General features: G+C 36.6%; 1 protein-coding gene across 5 annotated transcripts in view; it reads left to right on the plus strand.

Annotated features, from left to right (window-relative positions):
* ENTREP2 (endosomal transmembrane epsin interactor 2) overlaps positions 1-27,386 on the plus strand; it is a 145,872-nt gene that overhangs the window by 37,362 nt on the left and 81,124 nt on the right. For all 5 annotated transcript variants that reach the window (XM_055716591.1, XM_055716596.1, XM_055716594.1 and 2 more), the window contains exon 2: positions 19,687-19,743. In XM_055716591.1, coding sequence (XP_055572566.1) covers positions 19,687-19,743 — 57 coding nt within the window. The remainder of the gene's footprint in view (positions 1-19,686; positions 19,744-27,386) is intronic.

Here is a 27,386-nt window from a genome sequence, read left to right on the forward strand (position 1 = left end):
AGAAATGTTTTTGTCTCCTAGTAATGGGTGAAAAACTCATGTGAACCACTGAAAACATTGACGTTTGATGCATTATGCTGGCAAACTCTCACTATTAATTTTCAGTTAATTTGAATGGGTTGTTAAAAGTTTTCCAGCAATTTCACCAGTTTCTTACGCCACAAAATAACTACAAACAAATAATTGAAATAGTGCTGTCACCTATTTCTCTGTCCCCTGTATAAAGGTAATAACACTTCAACTGCAATCTTACCTTTAAGCCTCTTGTGTAGCTCAAACTATCAGAAAATCTAAAGCAGTTTTTTTAGGTAGCTACTTTCAAATGGGAAACATGAGTTTTCTTTCTTGAGAATAATGGAAAATATAATAAAGGGTTAATCTTAAGTCTTGCTGAAGTTCTTTTGTATTTAAGTTAGTGGTCTTAAAGTCCAACCCTTTTTATGATGCTGTGAGAAAAATACTGTGAATTCAGAGGTATCAGAAATAAAGACTTTCTAGGTCAGGAAGGCATTCTTTTTAGCAGTTCTGTGATTCATGGGCAGGGAAGGGAATACAGAAAAACCAAAAGTGTTCATCACTTTCAGTGTTATAATGGCAAGTTCTTTTGAGGATCTGTTATTCCGTTATTTATTTTAAAATTTTGAATTTTCTTATGCAATCAAAGAAAGTGATATCCAGAGTGAATTGTAGTTATCTGTTACCCAGGTAAATAATATTTCTTTTGTATTTGCAAGCTGAGCAAGACTTTCTTAAAATAATATTATGCTGTTGCCATTCCTGGCAAAACATAAATAGTGAGTATTCAAATGTACTTTGTCATAAAAATTATTCCAAGAAAATTTAGCAATACTTATACATACTATAGAATGTATGTCAAATTGCAAAATTTATTAGATGTTAGAAGAAACAGTTACTTTGACATTAGTAATGTTCTCTGCTTGTTTTTATAAGCATAGTGATACTAACAAATGTTTTCAGCTGTTTTTCTAATTATGAATTTGCTGTATGTATTTTGTAATAGTGCATATAACTAGAAGTAACAAGTAAAACTAAGGTTTGTAGCTAGTTTTCTGCTGTTCTATGATGCTGTTTCACAACAGCAACAAACTTCAGATGTATTGATTGATTAATTAAGTGTAAGTTAATTACATTTTCAGTGATTCTATAGATTCAAAGAAGTATCTCAAAAATTTACAGGTTCATTGCTAACAGCTGTATAAGAATTAAGGATAAATTTTGGATAAACTTAGATTTCTGAAGAGTACTTGGATCTGGTTTAGTAAAAAGAGATTTTTTTATCTTACTGGATGCTATGTTATTTTGTTGTTTGTTCTCTTAAAACTTGGGAAAGTTCCAGTGAAATCCATTGATTGCCTGTCTGAATTAGTTAGATTGAAAAATGGAGAATGTAAATGCAGTCTGTCTGCCACAGCTCCTATAGAAGTTGTTCTATGAGACTATGGTGTGACCTTTGCTAACAGCTGGACTTCCAAGTTTAATAGTTTACTTTAGATTCTGCTGTTCATAATTTTTTAAAAGTACATCAAGTACTTTCTTATAAAAGCAACTCATATATACAATTGATGAAATAAATAATTTTAAGAACTTCCAAATGTTGTGGTAAACAACATCATCTGCTTTACCTAGAATATATTCTAGGTATACCCCAAAAAAGTAGTTCACCCTTCCTGAGAAATAATTTAACAAACAGCTTAGAAAAACTTGTTATTTGTTCTTCCCATACACTTACATTTCCCTTGGGGATCCTTATGATACATCTAAATGCTGAGCTTTTCCTGTGCAGTCATTTCTTTGTTTCCCTGCTACAGTACATACTGTGAAATATCTCTTAGACCTAGTATATGAATTGAGGACCTCAGCGTAATTTCTTCCAGAAGTGTTGTGGCCGTGTCTCAATAGAATGAGCATTTTCCTGCTAAGACATGGATAAAAATACCCATGTTATTTGATGTACTGTGGAAAGAGGAGCTGGAGAAAAGATGTTTACACTGACTAGCTTAACCAAGTTAAATGGCTCATTTCCTTGGGCTCCAAGCACAGTCAATGGATAGCGGTAGGTACCTCCAGAGATGAGTTCTAAGTAAGATCTTAATACAATTGCGAAGCCTATCCCTTCTGACAGTATGGGAGGTGAAGGACTTTTAATTATGTGCTTTGGGTACACCTCCTACATAATCTTTTCCTTTTTTTCTGTGTTCAGCGACAGCTGAACCCCATTCTGCGGCGGAATTGTGCCGCTTTGTATCTGCAGCCATGCAGTGTGACAGGAAGCGTATACTGCTTCAGGTAATACCAGGAAAAATGGTAAATCCTGGGAAAATGCATACTTGCATCACCACCTTGCAGCTGTTGGCTATGTATAGCTATATAGAAATAATATTAGCACTGCTTTAGTCAGTTTTAGAAAACTGATTAAACTGATTGCCATAAAACCAGTTCTTGAGTTTGGGGAACCATAATTTTACAGGCTTATATTAAGTTATTATGACAGTGCAAAATGCATAGGCATTTGGGTGTAGCTCTGTGCTTTTGCCCTTGTTCATTGGTAATTAATTACTAGGAAGCATGAAATGTTTATGTGCTGCAGGAAAGGATTATTTTTATTTTTCATATTTTATTTATTCTATTTTTCCCCTCCTCTTTGTCCAGTTGTTTGTATTCATGTCTCCTTTGAACTGTCTGAACCAACAAGTAGATGAAGGATGGGGCAGGAAAGAGAAGACAGGATGTGCTGGTTGCACAGACTTAATTTTCATTTCTGGTGCCTGTGTGGTCTATAACCATGTGGCTGCATCTCATTGATTTCTAACCTGTAGCCGTCTAGTCATGTCAACGGTATGGATACACACCACACGTACATCTACAGTGTGCAGAGCTCTTCCATGTGCATGTCTGTGCATCTGGGTTTGAGACTGGCTAATACCACCTTATGCTAGGGTTTGTGGGAGGGGAGGAGGAGTGCTTCAGCTATAGATTTCTAGTCTAGATTTCACGTGTATGTGCCGTCTCAGATGTATGAGGTCTTTTGAGCTGGGATCTGTTGGCTTTCTGAATATGGAAAAACTTTCTGAAATAAAAGCTGTGGAAGCCATAGGACATCTGCTAAAAAGCATCTAGGATGCTACTGATTTTCATTTTTTGACAAAAAGTTAAAGAAAAGATTCAAAACTTACTAAATAGAATGCAGTCTCACATTTCCTGAATCTATCAATGGAAAAGAAATAGCAGACTATTTGTGTAACGTTGTAGTTTCTATTAGTGTGGCTTTCATTTTTCAATGCCTTTTTTTTTCTTTCTTTTTTTTTGGCCGGAGTTATTGTTTTTATTGCTATGCTATTTTCTGCCCCCTCCTTGTCCTTTCTGCCAGCTTTCTTGTTTTTCCACCCCTTTAAAAAAAACCAAACCCAAAAACCCCACACCAAAACCCAACAAAAAACTCCAACCCAACCAACTAAAACCTCAAATCCAAAAAAACCCCAAAAATGTCTTTCTGCTAATTTTGTAATTGATTACCACAGTTCTGCCATCTTTTTTTTGCCATGTTGTGTTTGCTGTGATACAAGATAGGGTATAATTTGTGTTACAAATTATTCTGTAGAGAATCTTCCTAGTGAAGATACCAGCATCTGATATACCCTGTAACCATAGACTCCTTGAAACACCACACACAGGTTGTCATGTTCCTACGAATCAATAGCAATAACTTGGGAGAATCTTCCTTGACAGCGTTGAGTACTGAAGTTGATTGTCTTTACATCAGCTGCCAGCTAGGTGTTTTGAGATTAGCTCAACTCATTAATTTCACTTCTCAGTTAATCAGCAAGCTTCAGGGTGGCCCTCAGTCTGTTTGATACTGCTAAAAAGCCAATTTTCTTTGTTAAGCGCTTTTGATACTTGAAGTCTTTATGTCAAGACAACATCGTTGTCATTGTTTTCATGTCAACTTTATCAATGTGGACAAAGAAAAGCTGCTGTCCAGAGCAGCACTTGAAGAGGTCCATCTCTCTCGGCATTCTGCAGCTTAAAAATAAAACTTTTGCTTCTCAGGTGGTAACTCTGGACAGTTAATGTGGGAAGATAGTTCTAGAAACAGGTATTACATGCAAAGTTGCCAGCCCATTCTATTGCAACCTTAACCTTAGTAAAATGAAGCATGTTTTTAGAAAAGACAGATGACACCATGTTTCCTGGAATACCATCCCATTCTGGTTTGCATTTTGAGAGCTAATTTTCAAAACAATCTAGTTTAGAAGGAGTCTAAATGTCAAAGTTACTTTGAAATACAAGTTAAAATTCTCAGTGTTGTGTTGAAAATCCAGGAGACTTATGTTCCAGCCTTAGTGATTCTTCTTTTAGGCTGTGTGTCAGTGTGTGTAAAATGTGATAGTCCTAAATCACTTGCAAGTATTAGGCTGCCTGTCTTGTTTTCAGTTTATCCTGTCTTAATGAATGTAATATTTCCAGACAACTAAAGTAGAGACACAGCTGCTTTTATGAAAGTCAGTATGTTACTCTTTTGTTGAGTCTGTGGTCAGCCAGGCTGCAGTAACACAAATGTTGAGAGTGTGGGAATCTTGCTGGGATGGTAATTTCAAAGCTTCTTTGTCAGCTTTTGCGGATAATCAAAGACAAGCAGAACAAACCAGAGGCCCTGCCAGTCTTTGAAATATAATAGAGTTTGATGTACTGTGTATGCAGTTTTCTTTGCCACTGACCCTGCAAAATTTGTTAAAATGAAGGTATTTGGCAGTGTGTGATGAAGCTGGAAAATGGTCACATTTGAGCTTAATCCATTTAATATTATATGGAGTTATTGTGATTTCTCAGAAGATACTTAAGAAGTTTTTTTAAAGTTTCTGCCACTGAGTTCTCAAGAGAGTTCAACAAGTCACATTACTAGAACAGGGGACTGAAAAAAAATATGTAAGCGAAGACATCTTAATCTAGCCCTAACCTAAATCAATTCTGTTCCCAGTTTCTCTGAATGTAGGAGTACGGTGATACAGATGTTCTTTCATTAAAGACAGAAGGAGCAAAATGTTTCTATAAGGGGTGGGCAAACAACAGAATTGTTGGAGCGCTCTAAATTTCGTTGTGATTATGGCATATACACAGTAAGAATTTTCTTACCCTGGAAGAATACACTTCCCTTGTAAATAAGATGCAATCAGTAGATAAGATGTACAAGACTTTATTTGCACAGCTTAACGAAGCTGAATTAAAGTGTTTTTTATTATAGTGAGAATCTAATGCCACTCAGCCTTGTGCCCATATGTGAATGGCTGTACTATGTGAAACTCATTTGAACTGTAATTTTTGATCACAGCGATGGATCCACCACTAAAGGTCATACATAATGCTAGTTAATCTGTAATCCTTGTTAAGCAAGCATGATTAACATTGCAATATGAATCACTTTTTCTGGATTTTTGCTTTGTCCATCTGTGGCAATACAGATGTATCTTGTGTAACGTAGCTTTTATTTGCACATTAATGACACAGAAAGGAACTTCAGTCTCTGCAGGTCTGACTTTCTTCTGAATGTGGAATGATTCTATGTAACCCCTGGGAAGAAATTTTTAGAATCAAGTGTTTGAATCTAGCAGTAACGTAAAAATGCGTAACTACTCTTTTAAGACTACAATATATTTTTTCTTTTAATCTTGACACAAAGTGCCCATTATATTTAATAGAAGTTCTGCCCTTAGCGTCAGGTTGGAATAAGCCTTTGGACTCCTGGGACTTAATTTTTCAGTGGAGAAAGTGTTTCTGTAGAGTAAGTGAGAGTGAGTTGTGGCTGAATTGCCATTTGCAGCATTAACCTGAGTAGTTGCAAGAGTGCCAGGGTGTCAAAACCAACTTGAGAATGTGTTGGCATGCAGATAACAGTGCAAAGCTGTGAGAGATTAATGAAAGATTGAGCATTTGTATCTAAATTTGAGTTAATTTACGCTCATTTTTTTGGATAGCCCAGGAGTGCACTTAAGATCCTTTTCATTCAGTCATCTTTTTTGGAAGCATAAAATAGCATGAACCTCTAGAAGATTAAATAATACTAGAAGGCAGACTACAAGATCTGGCAAACTGGTCTGTGTGATATGAGGTCTCATATATAGATTGGTGTTTTATTCTTGCTTTTTTTCAAAAATAAAGATGGAAAAAGTTTGAATTTGATGACTCAGCTTGGCTTTGTAACCAGTGTTGCACAAGATGAATTGCTGTCCGTAATGTTTCATAGTTTGTGTATTTTTACCTTGTTTATGATAAATTACAAGTTACTGTTCAAGTGAGTTTAATGTTATGCATCAGTAACCCTTTGAATCTCATAGGGAGTGAAAACAGCCATCATTTTGCTTGCTTTGTTATGTTTTTAGGATTCCCTCTTCCCATTCCCACTCCCCTTGCACTTAAAATGGCTCTGGGTTTTGATTTTGGAAGGAAGGTTATACTTTATTCAGTGTTTGGACTACTGTCGCCCATGTGACATGTGTTTTGTTGTGTTTAGGTCACTGAAGAGAGTGTTGTCATGTGCTCCCCAAATCTATTGCCTGCTGACAGCTTAAGAAGCCTTTATATCTGAATTAGATTTCAATTAGGAGTTTGTCTGTTTGTTTGTTTGGTTTTTTTTTAATTTTTGCTTAATGTTTGGTTTGAATTTTGGGGACGTGGCATGTCAGATTTCACTAGAAAACAACTGTGCTTTTGCAAAGTATTTCTGCAATCTTGAGCTGTAAGACCACGTCAGCATGCTGCCAAAGAGCTTGGTGTGAGAAAAACTCCTTTCTGTTACCTAGATCGTTCTAGTAATGTGCCTTCTCTTCTGTGAGCCTGATGGCTTTCAGCACACAACGGGGTGTCATTGCAAACTCATTTTCTTGTGGCTGCGTTGCAGAACGTCATGGATGGTTTGTGTTGTTGGAGTGATACACAGTTTTCTGCTTATCCAAGTCCTTTGCTGTTTCTTTCCAAACCAATTAGAAATAGTTTTTTTACAGAAATCAGTCTCACAGGTTGTCACAGACATCTTGTGCCTTGTATGCTGCATGTCTAAAATAATGTATTTTAAGTCTTCAGTAACTGATGAGGATTATTACAGTTAAGAGTAGAGCTAATGCTCTAAATTCTAAATGCATCACATTATTTGTTCATTCTGTTTTGACTGTATATCAATATGATTTCATTCATACAATTTACTGCTGACAGGTTTTAAGTGTCAGCAGTTCAGGTCTCTGAGCATCCTGAGCAGGGACCTGGGTTAAGTTTAGTACAGCTGCTACAGGCTGCTGGTGGCATCCAGGCTGGAGAGGGCCGGGTGGAGGTATTTCCTCCTCTTGTCTCAGCAGAAAACTCGTTGAAATAGGATTTGGTTTTGAGGGAGTAGGTGTTGAGAAACATTCTCTAGTCATAATGTAGGTGTACCCAGTCAAACCAATGTGTTTCTGCATATTATTAGTGCTGAGCGCGTCTCATATGGGTGAGGTGACGTGAAACTGGCTGTTGTAGTCTATGTGAAAGAGGTATTCTGACTTAACACAGTATGGATTAATACACTGGATATTTTTCTAGTACTGTCTGTAAAAAATAAGCAAAACCTTAGAATACTTGGATTGCTGGTGGATTCTGCAGTTTAATTAAAAAAAAAAAAAGAGGGGAAAAAAGATGCTATTATTACTGTGCTATTTCTGAGTTAAGAATAAAAAAAAAAACACCTTGGGAAAAACAAGGACATTTGCATAGAAAAAATGTACCTGACAGTAATGGGGAGGATAGACAGAAAAACTGAAAGCTTCAAAGTATGACCGGTCACACAAAACTTTGTTAAATATAAACATCTCATTTAAAGAGTACCTAAATTTGCCCCTTCTCATCCTTATTGATTAGTAAGTTTGGAAGAAACATGTTAGTTACAGAACCACCTGTGCTTGAGAGCCATGCATGATGCTGCTCTTTAAATACAGAGCTTTTGTTAATAACTTTATCTTGTAAAGTTTATGGATAAAAAATCACTATATTATATGTCTATACGTATTATGATGTAAATACATTTATATGTTTGAAATATACAGTTCATTATAATACTTTGAAAAGGAAGGAGTAGCAGTGGAATACATGGAGTACATTGTGTTTCTGGTTTACATGCACATATTTGTATATATGCACCTACAGAGAAGGGAGGAATAGAAAGTAGGACAAAAAAAAGCAAAACTATTTTCAGTGAAGCTTCCTTGAAAAGGAAGATGAAATAAAAGTGCAGATGGGAGCCAGTGTGTAGAGTTCTATAGAGTTGAAAAGGAAACTGCCAAATAGAGGAGGAGCTAGGCAACTTGAAATCTTCAGAGTGTTTTAGGGTAAAACCAAATTGAAAGAAGATGGAGGTTTTGATCTTGAACCAATTAATGGGGGATGAGAGTAATTTTACTGCATTTCCTACAACTACTCTAGAAAGCAAGGGTTATAATAAAGCCCCTCTCACTTGTATGTCTGTAGTGACGGTCTTAAAATGGTATAAGAGTGCATGTTTGTACTAGGATTATGAAACATTTGATTTTTGGTTATAATCCATACCGGTAGTTACTAGATTCCACTACCCCCAGAAGTTTGTTGTACTTTTGTATATTTGTTGTATATTTTGTAAAATATATGAAGTTCAATTTGAAGCAGGTATCCACACATTTTACACAGACGCAAAAAAGGCAATGTAACAATTAACATGAATGAGAAGCATCTCAGCAGTGAAGCCAATGGATAAATGGGTGTATAGTCTTAATTACTGTGTTCAGGTGGTAGCTGAGAGGCACTAAGCAGCATAGCAAGGTAAAGAGCTGAAGAGTTACCACCTGCACTGTTAGTAAATAATGAGTATCAGGCTGTAAAACAGTTCATTTGACACGTACAGTGAGCTTTGAATTCATCCTTTAAAAATGTAACCATTTATAACAGAAGCCATAATGACTAAAATGAGATTTATTCCTTTAGGTCCCAAGGTAGTTACTGCACTGTAGCTCCAGAGCAGCAAAAGTGAAATTATTCTATCAATTTTTTTTTGACATGGGGGAAGAGTTCTTCTGAAGGTCAGAGGTGATTGGTGGTTTGTATTAGCTATTCAGCTAGGAAAACACAGGGAGGTGGGTAATATTTAAACAACAACAAAAGAAAATACTTTTACCTGACTTTGGGAAAAGTATGTGCATTTGTATCTTCAAATCCTATGAAGTTGCAATTGATTTTCCTGTTATTTGTCAGGGAAGAAGCTGTAAGTTTCAGATAAACTTGATAATTTTAAAGCAAAGTCTTTGGAATGAGTCTTACAGTGTCCTTGCTACCTGCTGTTTAAAGCATTTCTTGCCTTACCGTGTTTTATTTAACAGCTTAACCTTTGAGGTGCATGTTAGTTGAGATGTTTGAGAAGATTTCTTATTCTTAATATGTAATTTCATTAAGTATTAGTTACACTAATAGTTTTTCTAAGAACAGAAATTTTAAGTCCAGAAAAGAGAAGCACTGTAGGCTTCAGATATATTAATTCTGCTGAGTAATAAACAGCCTTGAATATACTTTCTAGAATAGTGGGACCCTTTGAGAAAAATGACTTTAAAAACCACCAGGTAAATACATGATGTCAGAGACATGAACTTCAGCTTTAGGGCCCTTGGATTGTCAGGTTGTTTGGAAGGCATCTCTCCATCCTGATATTAAACCTGTGCTTATACAAACTCATTTGTCCTTTCTCTCTCTTAAGTACTGTTTTGGACACCGTGTCTAACAGTCTGTCATGGTTATAGATGCCTGGGAAGGGTGTCTTAGGAAAGGCGGTAAGTGCAGTAGTGTAGATGGCTTTCACCAGGACTGGGATGGAGGTACTGTGTATCTGTTATGACCATTTAATATGTGCTCTGTCCCTTTCTATCTCTAGCCTCAGTCTGTGCATCCTTAACTTCTTATCTGGTAGTGTGGCCCTGGGGCAAATCACTAATCATGCTCATTAGAGTATGAGGTTTATTACTTTTTGATTAACCTTTCTCCATGTGCCCTTGTGGCACTGCAGTTGGGAATATAGCTCTGAACGATCTACGGAACTGGAGGACTGGAGCTTGCTCTGTACCAGTGATACGCAGAAGCACGGCATTTTATCTGCATTTGGAAGCTCTTTGGAGTCTGAGGCAAAGAAAATAAAGTTATTCTTGATGTTTAGATCACTTTACGATGCACCTCAGCTTTCATCCCTTGAGAAATTGTGTCAGTAATTGAAAGAGCCATTGCCTCATTTCACTTATCTAAAGCAATCTCAGCCTTCATTCTTATAATTATTGGAAGAGCCCAGCAGCAAAAATCCGATTAGTGATTTCCTAATGCTACTGGAAAACAATATTTCTAGAATAATATTCTGTATGGAATCAATGATACAAAGTCAAGATTGGTGTGAAAACAGGTTAGGAAGTGTCTAAAGAAATTTATCAGAATATTTCTCTTTGTCACAGCCACGTGATTGATACCATAATTTGTTTTTTGTTTTTTGGCAACTGAAACATAAAATGAACATTTTGGAAGTGAAGTCCTCATAGCTGGGTAATATCTTTGCTTTTGTAATGGAAAAATCATGGATTCTTTCATCACTGGAATTAGGATAAAGTTTTCACAATCTCAGCCCTTGAAGAAATTTAACTGTAATGGAATTACAAAGACTTTAAAATGTACCAGTATTTTTTGAAAGAAAAATCAGTGTACTTTCAGGTTTGGAGATTTTTTTCCCTCATAGAAATTGTCTTTGTTATCTTATCATATGGACTGCTCATAAAGAGCAAGAAAATAAATACTCAGATGAGAAAACATTACCACTTCAGTGCACCATACCAGTATATGGATCTATCATGTTGGACAAACTGCTGCTAATTTCACCGATTTCTTTGGTTCACTGCATTTTAATTAACCTTTTGACTGCTGCCTCAGTAAAATCGTCCTGCTTCAAAGGATCGATAAGCTATCCAGAGTTGACCTGAGCTACTGTAGAGATGTTGCATAGTATGTATGGGCAGCAAATTTCTTCAGTCAATTATTTTTAACAGATTTAGTTGGTTTAGCTATAAATTTGAACATCATGAAACATTCATCTAGTGGATATGAAATAGTGTTGCTGGTAGTGTTGCTCAAAAGTAGTAGAATTCTTTTGATTAATTCATAGGCCATTCTAGAGGAAGGAAGTTACTCAAGAGCAACTTGAGCAAATGTTGTTCAAGGAGCCTCATTTTAGAGAATTGTCCAAAACAGAAATTACCACAGAAGCTTCTTATGTGATCTCTTACAATATCTCAATAGATCTTATTCTGAGTTAAAGCTCTTTATCTATGAAACAGCATGTATTGGGCTAGGTCTTCAGCCATCTATTTATGTCAAGTTTATTTATAAATGATCTAATAAATTTGACACCATGGAGGATTGGTTGCAAACTGCTTAGTTTGCTTTCTATATAAATACTCATGCTAATTGCTGTGTGCCTTATACTCATGGATTATGTTATGGGATGTGTAAAATAATGCAATAGTGTTTTGTGAATGTGCCTAATAAAAACTGAATAAAATTAAGACTGTATTGTGAGTTCTTGACATATCAACTCTGTACTTAACATCTTACCTAAATCACTGTCCATTGCTTTTATTAGAGTTTACATATTGTAGTGGAGTAGAGTATAACAGATTTGAACCACTTGGAAGAGTAACAAATACAGAATGTATGATTTTTGTTCGCAATTGGAAAATATATTATTCTGATGTATAAGTGCGCCATCAGCCCTTGTTTTTCTCTGCATTTCAAAGGAAAAGATCCCCTTTTGGGGTAATCCTTTTTTTACAAAAATACTTAGTGTGTGTACTATAATTTTATAATAATTGTTGCTTGCTTCATTAAATAAACTACAGATGTGAAACAAGCAGATTTCCGATGGTTATGGAGCATATTTCACAGGAAAACAAAGACAAAAATAAAAAAAGCTCACCCTAGGGCTTAAAATGAGATGAAAATTGTGTACTGTTAATATATTCTGGTAGCTGTGTCAATGTATAGGTAATTTTACTGTCCTGTTCTTGTGGGCTACCAAGGGATTTTGTTTCTCTGCTCCTGTTTCCATGGCAATTAGAATTAGATTAGTTTTAAGTTCACAGTGGGTAAATGAGAGAGACTAAGCTATGATGCAGTGTTTGTGAGTCTGGAACATACTGAGTCTTTTTAGAAAATAGCTCAAAACTGTGCTTAAGTTGTTTTGTTTTTGGTTACTGTTGACTTGCTTCTATTTATCTTGCAGTGTACAGATCTGCTTGTGGTTAGGCAGTCTGGTGGTGCTTGTGGTCTTCGTGTTTGTAGTGATGTAGTCTTTAAATAAGAGAATGGTCCATCAATTCTAGTGATAGCTGCACGTTGAAGAGTCAGTTTGCATATTTGCAAATAAATAGCTATATTAACTGTTCTAAAAATTCTTTAGCCTATGACTAATTTTTTGCAGTATTTTGAATGTGGTGGAACGGTATGATTTTTATCAGCATCCACCATTTAAAATGAGTTTTTTTGAAAGACCATTCCAAAAATCATGACATTGTTCTGTATTTGTCCATGCAGTTTTCATGTGTGTGCATGGTGTGTGTATGCATATAGGAATATATACTTTTCTTTTTTTTTTCCTGATACTTGTTAATACATTTCCACCACCTTCACTCCAAGAGATTTGAATCGTCACTATTTTTCCGAGAATTGGAATGGAGATTAATATTGCTGATATATTTTTCTAGCCCCCTTTTAGCAAATGCTGTTACAGTTCTTTTTCCTATAGCTTGTATTTGACTTACCATCATTTTGTACTAATGGGTTGCAGATGCTACAGGGAGTATTATTATAAGGAGATTTCCTAATCTGGTACTAATGTGTCACACTTTTGTAATCTCAAAGTATGTGATATTTGTGACATTACTCTTCTGGAGAGAAACAGTTGCTGTAGTGCTTTGCTGCCAGAAGCAGTAGATGATACTGGTGCTGGAAGCGCTGGTATTTCCCTCCTTTGGTATAGTAAATTAGGCAGCTTGCTCACAGCTCTGCCCTCTCCTTTCAGCTGCCTTGGGCGTCTGCCTGTTTGTCTATGCCTGGTTCTGCCTGGCCCACCTCGATGGGTGTTTGTCTAGTGCGGTGTTAAATTCTGGTGATGGGAATACTATAACCTACCCCTTCTACCAATGTCAAAATGTCTTGAGCATTAGAAAGTTTTTCTTAATGTCCAACCTGAACCTTGCTGGTGCAAATGTAAATCAGTTCTTCCTCATTTCACCCTTAGTGTACTTGAAGAACAAATCATCAATGTCTTTTTTGTAACAATCTTACTTATTTTCAAAACTGCTGTTATGTTCCGTATCAGTCTTCCCTCCTATAAAACCAAGTTGCTTCAGACTTTCCTCATATGCATATTCTCTAAAAAGGTATGTTCCAGTCGGAAGTGTCTGGAGAATGACAACAAAATGAGAGTCTGAAGTCTAGATCTTTATTTTGCATACAACATCCTTGTCAAAACTTTATTTTAACATTAAGACCTCCTAAGCAAGGGTACTCGTGTAACAGAGCCAATAAACAGAAAATAGTAAAGTTCTAGCATGCATCAGAAAAATGTTAGAAAATAATGATACAGAAAATCACAGCAACATGAACTGTTTTCTGTTTATTCCACTGTGAGTACAGCAGATGAAATACAATACCAATATGTAAACATACCCTTGGACTTGCTTGAAGAATTACAGTACTGACAGCGGATCTCCTTAATGTCTTGAGAGAAAAGGACACAATAAAACCTGTGTTCCAGAAACCTACAAGTCCTGAAATTGGGAAGAGGAGTGATATATGGTTCCTTCAGTGCATCTCAGCTCCTGTTATTAAGAATAGTTAAAGATGACTGACAGCTGTACACATTTTTCCTCATTTGTAAAAGTGTTCCTTTCTTTGACACCTGTTTTGTTACCTTTTGTCTTACTATTCTCCGTATCAGCTTGACAAATCTGCTGTTAAAGAACAGCAAAAAAACCTTTCTTAAGAATGTGTGACAAGTAATATTTTTGCAGCCTATTTTTTAATCTAGATTGAGATGAAAGTTGAAGATTTTTAATTATCCGCCCCGCCCCCCCCCCCCCCCTTTAATGTTCTTCTGAATACCAGGAGCACAAGAGGCAATATGTGTAAACTGAACAAGAGAGTTGCAGGCTTGAGGGGGGGGTGTGGGGTGGGGGGGCAGGGAGGGAAGGGAAAGGGTAGGCAAAGGAAATCCCCATGGGGACAGTGATGGCGTTGGTAGGTCCTGGAGTACATGTGCAGATAGGCTGTTTGGGTTCTAGGTTATCCAGGTAAATTCACAACATATGTTTTTGAAAGCATGTTGCATACAAATTTGTAAACACGTAAATTTAGCTCGTATGGCCATATAAATTTTGCTGATACTTATGATTATAAGTCTATTGGTAATCATAGTCATGCAATGTATAGTGGAAATTTCTCTTCTGTTTTTCATTTACTGTTGCCAAAGTTCTTCGATATGATCATGTTATTTTTTTCATATCATGCTTCTCAACAGTTTTCTGTCCTTTCATTTTAAGGAATTAATTAAATAAGCCTACAAAAATTGTGTATGGATATTTCTATTGTTAGAAACGTAAGTAATTGTCCCAATCTTTTTATTTATGCCCAATGCAATACCACACACAGTTTTGTCTTAATGTTTTAAAAAAAGCATAGGATGTGCTATGCTGTGGATTCTGTTTATTTAGATAATGTAGGAACTAAGGATAGACACTCTTTCCATTATTTAGTATCTCAGAAGAAGGCTAAGAAGGAGTTTCTGCAATTAATGTGAACAACTCGTATGATTATTTTAATGGTAACTTTAATCCATTGACTGGAGAATTTCTCGCGTTTGCAAGCTGAAAAGGTGAGGAGCCCATAAATTTGCAGAAAAGGAGCAGATGACTTGACATATGGTGTATCAGCCTGAACAAGAAAGTAGGTATAAGAATAGACAATAAAACTTGGAGTTCCTTGTAACTAATATGCCCTATATTAGACTAGAAAAGCATTGCAAGATCCCAAGTTGTACTGAGAAAAAAAGAGTTAATTTGTTTTGTTGAACAAATTAATACTTAAACGTAAGTAATTTTACATATCTATGTATGTCTTTACCTTGATAGTATTTCACTATATTAAATGGAGTTTTAATTAAATTAGTGCTTATGTAAATACACATTTTATGTCATTCAGGAAAGAAGTTTAAAGGAAGCATTCGAGAAATATATTGTGTTGTGCTGGTTTCGGCTGGGTTAGAGTTAATTTTCTTCACAGTAGCTGCTATGGGGCTGTGTTTTGGCCCTGTGCTGACAACAGTGTGGGTAACGGGGATGTTTCAGTTCCTGCTGAGCAGAGCTCACACAGAGCCAAGGCCTTTCTGCCTCTCACCCCACCCCGCAGCGAGCAGGTTGGGGGGCACAAGCAGTCAGGAGGGGACACCACTGGGACAGCTGTCCCCAACTGACCCACGGGATATTCCACACCATGTGGCGTCACGCTCGGCATATAAAGCTGGGGGAAGGAAGAGGAAGGGGGGGACATTGGGAGTGATGGTGTTTGTCTTCCCAAGGAGCCCGGCTTTCCTGGCCATGGCTGACCACCATGTTGATGGGAAGAGGTGAATGAATGCCTTGCTTTGCTTTGCTTGTGCACGTGGCTAATACGTTACTTTTTACGCTGTCTTTGTCTCAACCCACGAGTTTTCTCACTTTTACTCTTCTTATTCTCTGCCCCATCCTGTTGTGGGGGCAGGGAGTGAGCGGCTGTGTGATGTTTAGTTGCCAGCTGGGGTTAAACCACAACATATGTACAATAACCATTTTGGAGATGAAGACATGAAAAGCAGATAGTTTAAGATATATTGAGAGACTGCATAGTCTATTCAGTCATCCAGATTTCTAGAGACTTACCTGAATATGGAGGGTTGAAAATGCTGGAAAAGACACCATTGAGGGCTTTTTAAAGAAATTCTTTGTGTGTCATCTCTCTACTGGAAAGTAATTTTACCTTCTGTTTTTGGCCTGCCTCAGTATATGTCTATTAAAGTAAATGTTTATTTTTCATGCGTGAGCACAGATTGCATTAATGATAATGGAGTTTTCATATGCATGTTGGAAAGTGTTCATACCTAATGTTACTGCATTTCTAATGCTGCAGAAGTCAACACCAATGTATTGTTTGTTTTTGCTCCGTGAGTCAGCACTGTTGTTATAGTCAGCAGCTACACACATCTGTAGGAATTCTGCTTAGGCAAGGTGACAAATTACGTTTTTGAACATGTTTTTAGTAGCTTTGATTTATTTTGATTATTATGTGGTGGGGGGTTCACTGCAATTCAGCAGATAGAAGTTAGGTCCATGATACTAGATCAGTGTGCTATGCAGGCTCTGATGTCAAAGCATGTTGCCAAAGTTAAGTAAGCAAGTTGTTAAACTCATCAAACTCCAGTTTACGTTTAAGAAAGAAAAAGCCTGTACACAGTAATACATATGACATTGACTTTTGAAAAACATTATAAGGCCTAGAGATGGCAATGAGCTATAGAGTATTTAGGAAATGACTGTGTTCTAATTGTGGGAGTAAAAATAACTCACTTATGCCTGTTTTTTGGCCCTTAACCTTGTGAAACCAGGTATGGTTTTCACACACTGCTTCCCCTGAAGTAAGTAAGCACTGAATATTCGGAGGAATTACTGTAAGGTCTTTTGGGCCTATAAATTACACGCTACTTTTCAAATAATTCCTACTTTTGTATATAAACCAAGTATGGTTCTATTTACTTTATATTCAGTATTGGCCTTGTATTTATAAGAAGTAAAAACTGAATAGAAAACAAAATGTTAAGAATGTGTGGGGCTTTTTTTTATTTGTTTTGGTTTTGGTTTTTTTTTTTAAATTAAATTCCTGGCCTTCTGCAAGACCAAGAGAAGTCATCTTTAGATTTCTATTCTGATAGGGTCATTTGGTGTATTCCAACAAGTGTTGGTATGTGATGTTCCCTGTGTGCTATTTTTCTGATTAAGTAGTTGTGTGTACTGTGGTCTAAAGTATTGGAAGTGCTTGGCACTGGAAATAGCTACATCTCAAAGTAACATAAGCTTTTGATAACCACAGTGATATTGGGCATTAACGGGGTTTGGAAAATTATATTACAGCATTGTTGAGGTGAACTCTTACGTTAAAGACATAGAACGCAGAGTTGTAGTGCCTAAGATCAGGGCACACAGAGTTTATCAGCTGGCGTGATGGTGCTTGACATTTTGCATGGTGAGCCAGTATGGCGAGGGCCACCAAGCCCTCCTTTTCCAAACAAAACCACATGTACCTCTTCCATCTTGCAAGGCCTCTGTAAAGGTCAAAGTTGTAGTTCAGATGAACAAAAAGGATCAGCACCCTTCTTGCATCTTCAGCGATGCACAATGCCACAAATATGTTAGGCAGGAGTTGGGGAGTTAACATGTGAAGGAGAGATAGCACAGTAAATGAAAGTAAGGATTTGCTGTTCATAGGCAGCACACTAGATATCTATGACCTGGTGACTGAGAAACACTGGCTTACATACGAGTATTTTTTTTATCAATACATACTCTGTTTTGTAAGGCAATTTCTTACTTTTCCTAAAGGATTTTCTTTAATAATATCACAATTTGAGTCATCCCGTTTATATAATTGAGAGCATGTTGCTGTCTAGCCTGCAGATAAGCTAGCTAACCCTGTCATTTTACCTTCTTGGGTGCAGTTTCACGTTACAGGACTATCAGCCCAGAGACAGTTATCATACAGCAATAATAAGCTAACATAGCTGTGTGAGCAAATTTAATTAACTGCAAAAATGTATTTCTCAGCTTTTGCCTGGCTTGGCCAATATTCAGAAGTATGTAGCTGGTGTGTGGCTTTTATGCTGTAGGAAATGCTGCAGAATACAAACTGTGCACAATTTTCATGTAGGGATTATCTGCACAGTTTTTGGTATCCATATCCTGATTTTGGTTCACTTTTTCTGTGCTTTTATGCCTTCTCAGCTGTTGCATTTGTACTTGGTTTTAAAAATTAATGTTGAGGTTTTACTATGAAACCCCGCCTGAGTTTTTGGTTGTGGTTTTTTTTTTTTTTTTTTAAATGGCATAGCTGCTAAAGAAAATATGAAAAGGTACATTTTCCAGCATGCTGTTTTCCTGAATGATATTTTCACTAACTGCAGTGGCTGTGGATAGTATCAAGTTGTGAAATATGTTTGAAACATGCTCACAGTATGAATGCCCACAGACTAGACATAGTGAAAGCTTAAACTGGACACTCCACAATCCACCTTTTCCATAGGACCAACAGCTTGCTCTTCCACATTCACACTAAGCATCAGTAGACAGGCTCTTTCCAACCTGATTCCCAGTACAGTGTACATTGCTTTGTAGTGGCTAGATATAGATGTATTTGCAATTATTATGCTCTATTATTATTATTATAGCTAAAAGATTGCTAGTAAAGCATGATATAGTGGGAATGGTGACTTTCTGGTATTTGAATTTAAACCAACCTTGAATATAATTTCATGGAAAATGGTATTCATTAGCTTCTGGGCTTCCTCCCTTTTCAATACCAAAGGTCTGTAGAGAGCAATAATAATATTAGAGCTTTGTCTAAGCAGGCACAGGAGGATTTCATAATGACTGTATCAGGCTAGTTCAGTATATAGGAGTTACTGTTAGACAAATTCTTCACACAAGCTAAGGTGGAGAAATAACGCTGCAGACTCATGAAATAAATACATCATGCATACTTTTCTCTGCATTTTATTTGCATTCTGATTTGCTAATTTGTTTTAATTAAATGTTCTAATGGAAAGGTTCCTCCCCACATATTTTTTCCACCCCAGGGTCAATGTCCCTCACCCAATTGCTTCAGTTTCTCTGTTTTTAACCGTATGTAAAGGTGATGGTGTCTCAGCTGTAACTTGCATGTTATTTTGAAGTACCTGAGATCACCTTAGGTGTATCAAGGTCTGAATCCTGCTTCCTTTTGGCTTGTAGTGGAGGGGGTAACATATCTGTATGCTAAATACCAGGTTTAAATGAATGTATGTGGGCTTTTTCAAAGATAAGATCAAGTAGTGTGGTGGTTTAGGTGGGTGGAACAAAACAAAAAACCCCAGGCTTGTTAATTTAACTGGATACTCTGGCTTACTTTGTGATTGCCTTCCCTTTATTGCCGTATTTGTAAGCTACTTTTTGATGATGTGAAGACAGCAGAAGAAAATTTACCCTAAGCATTTATTCTTCTTTAGTGCTGATAACATTTGGGACTAGGAGAGAAGATTTTTGAAGACCTATTGTGATCCGATTGGAACTAATTAGATCTGGCAGCTGGATTGAAAATTCTTTTAAAAACAAACTAGTAGTACTTCTGTTTTGGTGGGTTTTTTATTGAGAATAAAATGAAGACATTATCTTCCTAGCAGCTGGTTTCCAGCACTCTGGAAATACACATCATGACTGTGTATTAAGCTTCATCTTAATACTTACTGTATTTTTTGTATGAAACTGGTATAAATTTCATGTGTCTGTGGTGACTTTTCTCTCTTTATTACAGGTACTGTTGTCAGGATTGATTGGTGTTGTTTCATGGAAGAGGCCCCTTTCACTTGTGGTGAGTGGCAGTGTGGCTTTAATCTTCTTATACAGACTTTAGATATAAAGTGACTAAGGGACTCTGTGGCAGCAATTCGCAGTGGTTTTGTCTTTATGTAGTAGCCCAATAGTCTCTGGGGATGATTTTCCAGTGTTGTTATGTACCCTAATAGTTATAAACAGTACAAAAGTTTTGGGACTTTGAGGTTGTATTACATAAACTAATATGTGTGACGAATATTTTTATTCTATTTATACTTGAGCCTTGGAGAGCCATAATATTCATTATGTGTAGAAGGATGCAGATAAATACTGGCCCTTTCCTGGCATTGTTACTGTTCTGTCTCTTTTTAAAAGTGATAGCGCATGGTTTAGTAATTTAAATGCAAGAACTAATGAATCGTAAACATTTTGATAAATGTGTATGCTTAAAGAAAAGCAACAATCATATTGTAGTTGAGTGTGTGAAATTTAAAAATGGTGGAGAAGAGTGAGCATTGTTGCCTAGTAGGATACACTCAATACTGCAGTATGGCTTGGATTAACAGATATCCATGAAATATGTTGTAAATCTCAATAATTTGTTTATTAATATATTTTAAATAGCTATACTGAACTTAGAAAAGGGCTTAGTCTGTCACTGTTGTTCTAGACAAACAGACTGTTGGTCTGCATTTATCTTTGCATTTAACTTAACTTGCCTAAAATTACACCAGAGAGAAATCTTTTTAACCAATTATCTGGATGGTATAAAAGCATATTCCAAATCAGTAGCTGTTCCTCTTTGCAAAATAATTTTCAGCTACATTATGTATTCTGTTGTGAGATTCATGTAATAATGAAAAGTAATTTATGCTTTGTATATGCATGCTAATAGAGTTTGAATTAACCTGTTAACACAAAGCAATATTGGATTCAAATCAGTCTTTTTAATTAAAAAGGTGAGATAACTGTGTCAATAAGGCTGTATTAGCAGGCAAATATTGCCTTTGGAAAAGTGTGCATATTTAACATAGTAATATATGTAACATTTGTAACATAGTTAATACTAAAGTCCCAAGAAAAAAGAATACAATGGAAGGTATGAAATGGAAAGACCTGTATTAATAAGAATAAGCCTAATTAGAACTTCAGGTATGTCTTTCAGTATTATGATCTAAAGCAGTAGTGTTAGAGCTTCTCATCTATTTTTGTTTTTCTTTCCCTTTCTGTAATTCAGGTTTCATTGTTATTATAGAAAGGACAGGTGGAGCTTGAATTGCTTTACTAGTTGCTGTTTTTACCAACAGATGAACTCTATATGATGTAGAAAGCTGCCTGATGGCAAGATAAATGTGCCCAAAATGAGGTCAAAGCGAAGCAAATTAGTGAAAATGAGTGCCCATGAGAAAGGTAGAGGCAGGTTTCTGGACTGAAATACAAAACCAGACAAATTTTTACTTACCATTGGTGAGCAGGGAGAGCTTTTACATTAGAACATACCAAAAGACTCATATGTCATGAATAGGCAGTGATCAAGTAAAAATACTCGGAATTTCTCAGACTTTTCCATTTAATTTTTTTAAAAACAATGAATGTAGAACATTCTGCGAACACACAGACAGCATGGGAGCCGTCATTTGTTTTCTCTGGTTAGCATTTGCTGGGCAGGAACAGAAAGAGGAGCAGAAAACTTTTTTTCCTGGTGTTACCAAAAGGGAGCATGGCCCGAAGTGCTGTTTCCTCCGTTAGCCTGTCAGTACCGCAGTTCGTATTGGAGGTTTTGCAGATTTTCAGTGTTGTTTAGAGTAAGAATGTGTATCTCTGGGTAAAGATTGGACTCAGTATCTGCTCAGTGTAATGACAAATAGCTGATATACCTGTTTTTATTCTACCTTGTAGGCTTTGTTAATAATAATTCTCTACCTTGTACCTGGGGATGCTGCCTCTTCGATTGAATAAAACTAAATAGAATTGTAATAGTACTACCTATTGGAAATACTTCAGAAGCAAAAGTTCTTCCTGATAGTGGAAGAATCATGGAAGTGCAAGTTTGATACCCAAATCTCATTTCATTTTCATTTGTGTTACACTTTACTGCTCACATATGACAAACCATTAAAACAAAAATAATTCCTCTGAATTGAGTAGTTGTACAACTGTGAAATCTAACTAAACCTAACACTTCTCAAAATAGTTGCTCAAAAGCAACTGTAATTGCTGCTAACATCATTGGAATAAACAATATTCATGCAGCAGAAATGTTATTCAGGCGTATTGAAACTTGGCTTCCTTAATTCCTGAATCCTTGCATATTGTAATTTCAGCAAGGCTTTCAGATATCAATTTATTCACTCAAATGGAAATAGGCAGTTGTGGTCAGTATCATTCAAGGAAATAAATGTAAAAGGGAAGTAGTAGCAAATGGTAGTATCAGTACTCTCAGAACGGCTCACCTTCCTAAATTCTGCTCTAGGAAATTACTGATTTCCAAGAGTACGCTTAGTGCTCGTGAGTTAGACACTGATTGTTTTTCTTTGGATTTTCTGTATTGACACTTGGTGGTAGTGTAATAATCCGTTGGCGGAACAGGGGACAGGGGTGATGGTTTTTGCCTCTGTGTGTGATTATTTGTGCAATAGCCAGTGCTAATAGTTCTGCAGTGGCTACACAATGTCTGGTTTTCCTTGTTGAACTGTAAACGCCTATTAGCAGTTGGAACCCATGTGTGCAGGATGACTGTTCTGATTAAGGATTTAATACTGTATAACTTTACAACCTCATAGCACAAAGTACCATCAAAATGCTGATGACTCGTATTTCTTGTGATCAGTTTATACAATACGTATGCAAGATACATACAGTTAATGATTACCTTTTAACCTAATTTATACTATTATAAACAACTATAAGATAGATTGCAATATACGTGTGTCTGTTGCAGTGCGTTACAAAATCTGTCATTGCAGAGAGTGGTAACAAAAAGAAAGATAACTTTATCATTTGAAGCCATGAATAAAGCTTATAAAATTAAACCATACACCATCTGTAATGTTCTGAAAACTGGTGAAACTGATAATGTTTTAAGGTGCCAGTTTCCTGCATATTTTTGATTTGTGGCTGCAACAGGAATAATAACACACCAGTGTTTTGGCTGTTACCGAGCAGTACTTGCACAGTGTCAAGGCTTTCTCTTTTTCCCACTCTGCATCACTTCCTTTGGTTTTTTTCCTTCCTCTTTCCTTTGCTTATTAAATATCTTTATCTCAACTCACAAGTTTTTTCACATTTGCTCTTCTGATTCAATTCCTGTCCTGCTGCAAGGGGGGAGTGAGTGGGCAGCTCTGTGGTGCATAGCTGCTGGCCAGAGTCAACCCCTTATACTACTGATTCTGGTTTGCTTGCTGCTGTATTCATGCAAAATTTTTTTCACCAATGCAGTGTCTTTTCTTTGCAAGTCTATTATTTTCTGCAGGCAAAAAAAGGATGTCAAAGAACTAATAAACACAGATAGTTAATCAACTATTAACTTGTGACTGTATCTTATTAGAAATGTATTATGTGGTATTGGTATAGGAATGAGTGAGTGGTTGCATGGTGTAACACCCTGGAACCAAAGTTGAAACTGAGAATAGTTGTATTTACAAGACATTAGCCGGACTGGTGTTTTGTATTATGTGTTCAGTAAAAGATTTAAAAATGTGGGCATACTAAAGAAATTTTACTGTGATATTAATGTGCAGAACTTCAGTTACACATAGAAGGTTTCATGCTTAAGTGTCTGCATAGCTTAATTATCTAAAGGATTCACCAGGTTTTTTTAGTTCATCTGATTTTATTGGTCACTACCTAGCCATCAGTTCCTTATGTTGTCAAAATGCTGTGTCTATACATACACAGGTTATCAAACCTGTATTTACATTTACCAGAGGAGACACTTGGTCAAAGGAGCTCTTTAAATTGCTTTACTCATTAATTGTGAACAGTATTTTCCATATATTTCAGATGGCTCCTCATTAAATGTTTTCTATTTTTAATTATGAAATCTCAAAAGAATTTGTAGTGCTTTGGGGAAATCTTTCAGGAGTCTCTTATTTGGAAATTAAGTGCTGGCTACATCAGTACCACTGCTTAAGGTTAAAATGCTGTGTTAAAATAGGAATTTGTTTCCTCATGGTTTATGGAAGTCTCTGAAAACTGGGGGAGAGCTTGTGTAGCTTGTGAGGTTGAATTGCCTTGTACAAAACTAAACTGTGCAGTGAGATTATTTTTCTGTTACAGTCTATGGTAACTGCAAATCTATTTGTGCTAAGGAGATTAATTCAGCCTCTGAACTGTGTAGAAAGCTTCTCTGTTGCCATCTGGCATTTGGGTGATCCCAGAGAAATACTTTTTTTAGTTAGAAAAACATTTCTAACTGAAAGCTTTTACAATAAACTGATAGATTTAATATTTTTTCCAAGGAACAGAAGTGTGGTGTGATGTTTTGGGTTTTTTTATGTCATGAATGTCAGTGAACACAACACAATACTACTTATTAATAAGCAATCTTGATTACGCAGAATAGCTATTTAAAAGTATTTTCGATGGAATCTTCATTCCAGATACAGTTCCATGTATCAGTGAACATGCAGATCTGTGCATATACCTTTAGTAATTAGCCTGGGTATAAAGACTCAAAAATCTGGTCTGTACCTTTTTTTTTTTTTTTTTTTATTTAGGATATTTTCTGATTTTCTTTCTTCTGGCTTAAAATGGAAGGAAGCACTCTGTTTCAATCCCTTCAAATGAACCATTACGTTGTGCCTCTCCCTCTCCCTCTCCCTCTCCCTCTCCCTCTCCCTCTCCCTCTCCCTCTCCCTCTCCCTCTCCCTCTCCCTCTCCCTCTCCCTCTCCCTCTCCCTCTCCCTCTCCCTCTCCCTCTCCCTCTCCCTCTCCCTCTCCCTCTCCCTCACAGAGAAGTCATCCTAAATAGCAGCAGTTCACCCCGCACATCAGGCACACAGATGAGCTGCTGTGCAAGGTCTCAGACTGTACCTGTGGTAAGAATCAGTCAAGTACTGAACTGACATTGTTAGAAAATATTTGTCTTGGGTCAGCTTGGTATTTTGTTGCAAAAGATTTTCTTTCTAGAAGTCCTGTGAAAAACTTGAACTATTTGATTATCAGACTTCAATTGGTTTCTTTTTTCAGTAAAAGATCTATAGCTGTTTTAACGAAGAAATTACTAATAATTTTAAATAAATACATCCACATATATGCTTGCCCCACAAGATGCTTGGATATGTAAAACTGGTCCAAATCTTTCCTCATTATCTCCTACCACCAGGTACCATTGTTGAGTATAGCAGAAACAACCAAACTCCAGGAAACAGATTATACATAAAATGTATAGAAGGAACATGTGAACTAAGTTTCGCATAGTCTTCTCAATGATGTGGGGTATTGACATGCTCCTCACCGTGATACTTAAGCTACTCTAGGACCTCAGGTTAAGTGATGAGACATGTATTTTTAAACTATGGTAAAAGAATTTACAGCTTCCTTTCAGGTGAAATCTGGTTGAAGTTTTTGAATTAAAAAAGAAAAGTCTTTCCTCCCCCACCCCCAAGCAGAGATTTGATTTTGGTAGCTGGAGTAAATAGTCTTCTTAATGGAGAGACAATGTTAGCATAAATGGGTCAAGACTGTAAGAGAGAAACAAGTAAAAAAACATGCACACCTTGTGAGAATGGCAGAGTCTAAAGGCATCATCACTTTGTATGTCATTGTTGGCTTAGATGCTTCTGTGATGTTGGGGTGAGATGCAGAATATCACTATTTTAGCACATTCCTTGATCACTCTGCAGTATTGTTTCAGCATGTGTATTCTTTGAATTCATTGATCAAGATGTTTGTTAGGAACCCGCTATTAGACAAACAGTTGTCTTTGAGGCTGAAGCGTTAGTTTAAAGGTTAACAAAATACTGGATAAAAACAACTACATCTTACATACCAGAGTTCTGCAAAGTTTCTGATAAACTAGGATATGGCTGAATGCTGAGTATTGCTTGTTTTCAAAAAGAACCTTAGAAAGCTATAATGGATTCTACTTGCAAAGCAAATCCAGTGCTGGTTCACGAAGTCGCTCTTCTAATACAAAGCTGTAAACTTTGCTCAGAGCTGGTTTGGACTGGAGTGTGAACCCCGACTTTGAAACTGAGGGCAGAGTGTTTTTATTTGACCTCTTTTCTAGGAGCATGGAAGGAAAATACTCAGTTTCAGAGGAGCTGCATGCTAAGTCAAGGGGAAGAGAAAAGCAGGGGACTAGGACAAGGCAGGAGGAATTTAAATGTGAGTCTGGCAACACAAGGAAGACTGGTCAAATGCTGTTGAGAACAGGAGCACATAGATGAGCAGAGAGGAGTGAACCAAAAGCATGGCAATAAGAAATCACACCATGGAATCTTTAATTTTTCAGCGTGACTTTTAAATACTGTGCCATAAGCACCATAACTAACTAATCCTGACTTAAAATAGATTTGTGTCTTAGGTTTGAGTGACTTCAGTGAAGAAAGCGTGAGCTGTAAATACGATTTTCCTATAGTTGGGACATAGTTTTGTCGCTTCACTTCCTTTTCTCCCCTTCACTGAGGGCTACTTGTATAAAGCGCTAACGTGGCTATGCTGCCCTGGTAACCAAAGCAGATCAGCTGTCTCTGCGTACTACTGCAGCGTGACTGTGGTTATACCAAATGTCTGTGAGACTGTATCTAAAAAATGAGGTTAATGTATTTATTAATAACTATATTCTGGGTTACATCAATTTGAAAGCAGATTTAAAATGTATTTCTGTTTCTGTCAAAGCTGCTTCTGTTTGTTAGCAGCAGATTCACATAGTAGTTAAACCTGAATGATTTATTAAAAAATGTATTTATTTATTGGTAGTAAATTCTCTCTTTTCTTATTTTAAAAAACAGTTCTGGGTCCTTTTCAATAAGCTAACAGCTATCATGCTTTCATTCCTATTCAGTCTTTCCTCACTTTCTTACCCTAGTCTCAGTAACTGCCAGTGTCTGCAGGAGACTTTGTGAACATACAAGTATTTGCCATTGGTGTGGCTATGTTCCAGCACCCTATGTGAAATGCAAACTGTGGATCTCTCTCTTTTTTTTTTCTTCTTTTTTTTTTTTTTCCTGTCAAATTTGGATTGGTAAGTGTTCACACGCTTCAAGGAGGGCATTTTTCATTTACTGGATGCTGTTCTTGGATTGGAAACTAGTGAAAAGAGCAGCTGAAGAGGAATAGGAGAGAATAGGAACAGAACAGCAACTGAACCATTCCGCTTTAGGCATCCTTAGCTGCATCCTGATTGAGCCATTCCGACAAAGGTTGGTTGTATATCTTTCTAATTTTTTCCTTTCCTCAGCTCCTGGCCGCAGTTAAAGCTTCAGTAGTTGCAGGACAACTGCAATGTTCACTCTTGCTTTTTCATTTGGGTATTTTTATGCTCTATGTGAAAATTTTCATTTCCAAATACTTGAAGAAATAACCAACTGTATGAAAAATGAATGGGGATTTCTTAGGGTTTTGTTACATAACTTATCTTGATGAATAACATAGCTAGGTAAAAATTATGAATATTTCATACAGATATGCTGTATTTAGCAACTTGTGCTGGTTTTTGTGGGTTTGGTTTTCTGT

The sequence above is a fragment of the Falco cherrug genome, chromosome 7, assembly GCF_023634085.1.
Source record: "Falco cherrug isolate bFalChe1 chromosome 7, bFalChe1.pri, whole genome shotgun sequence".
In the NCBI taxonomy this organism is placed as follows: domain Eukaryota; kingdom Metazoa; phylum Chordata; class Aves; order Falconiformes; family Falconidae; genus Falco; species Falco cherrug.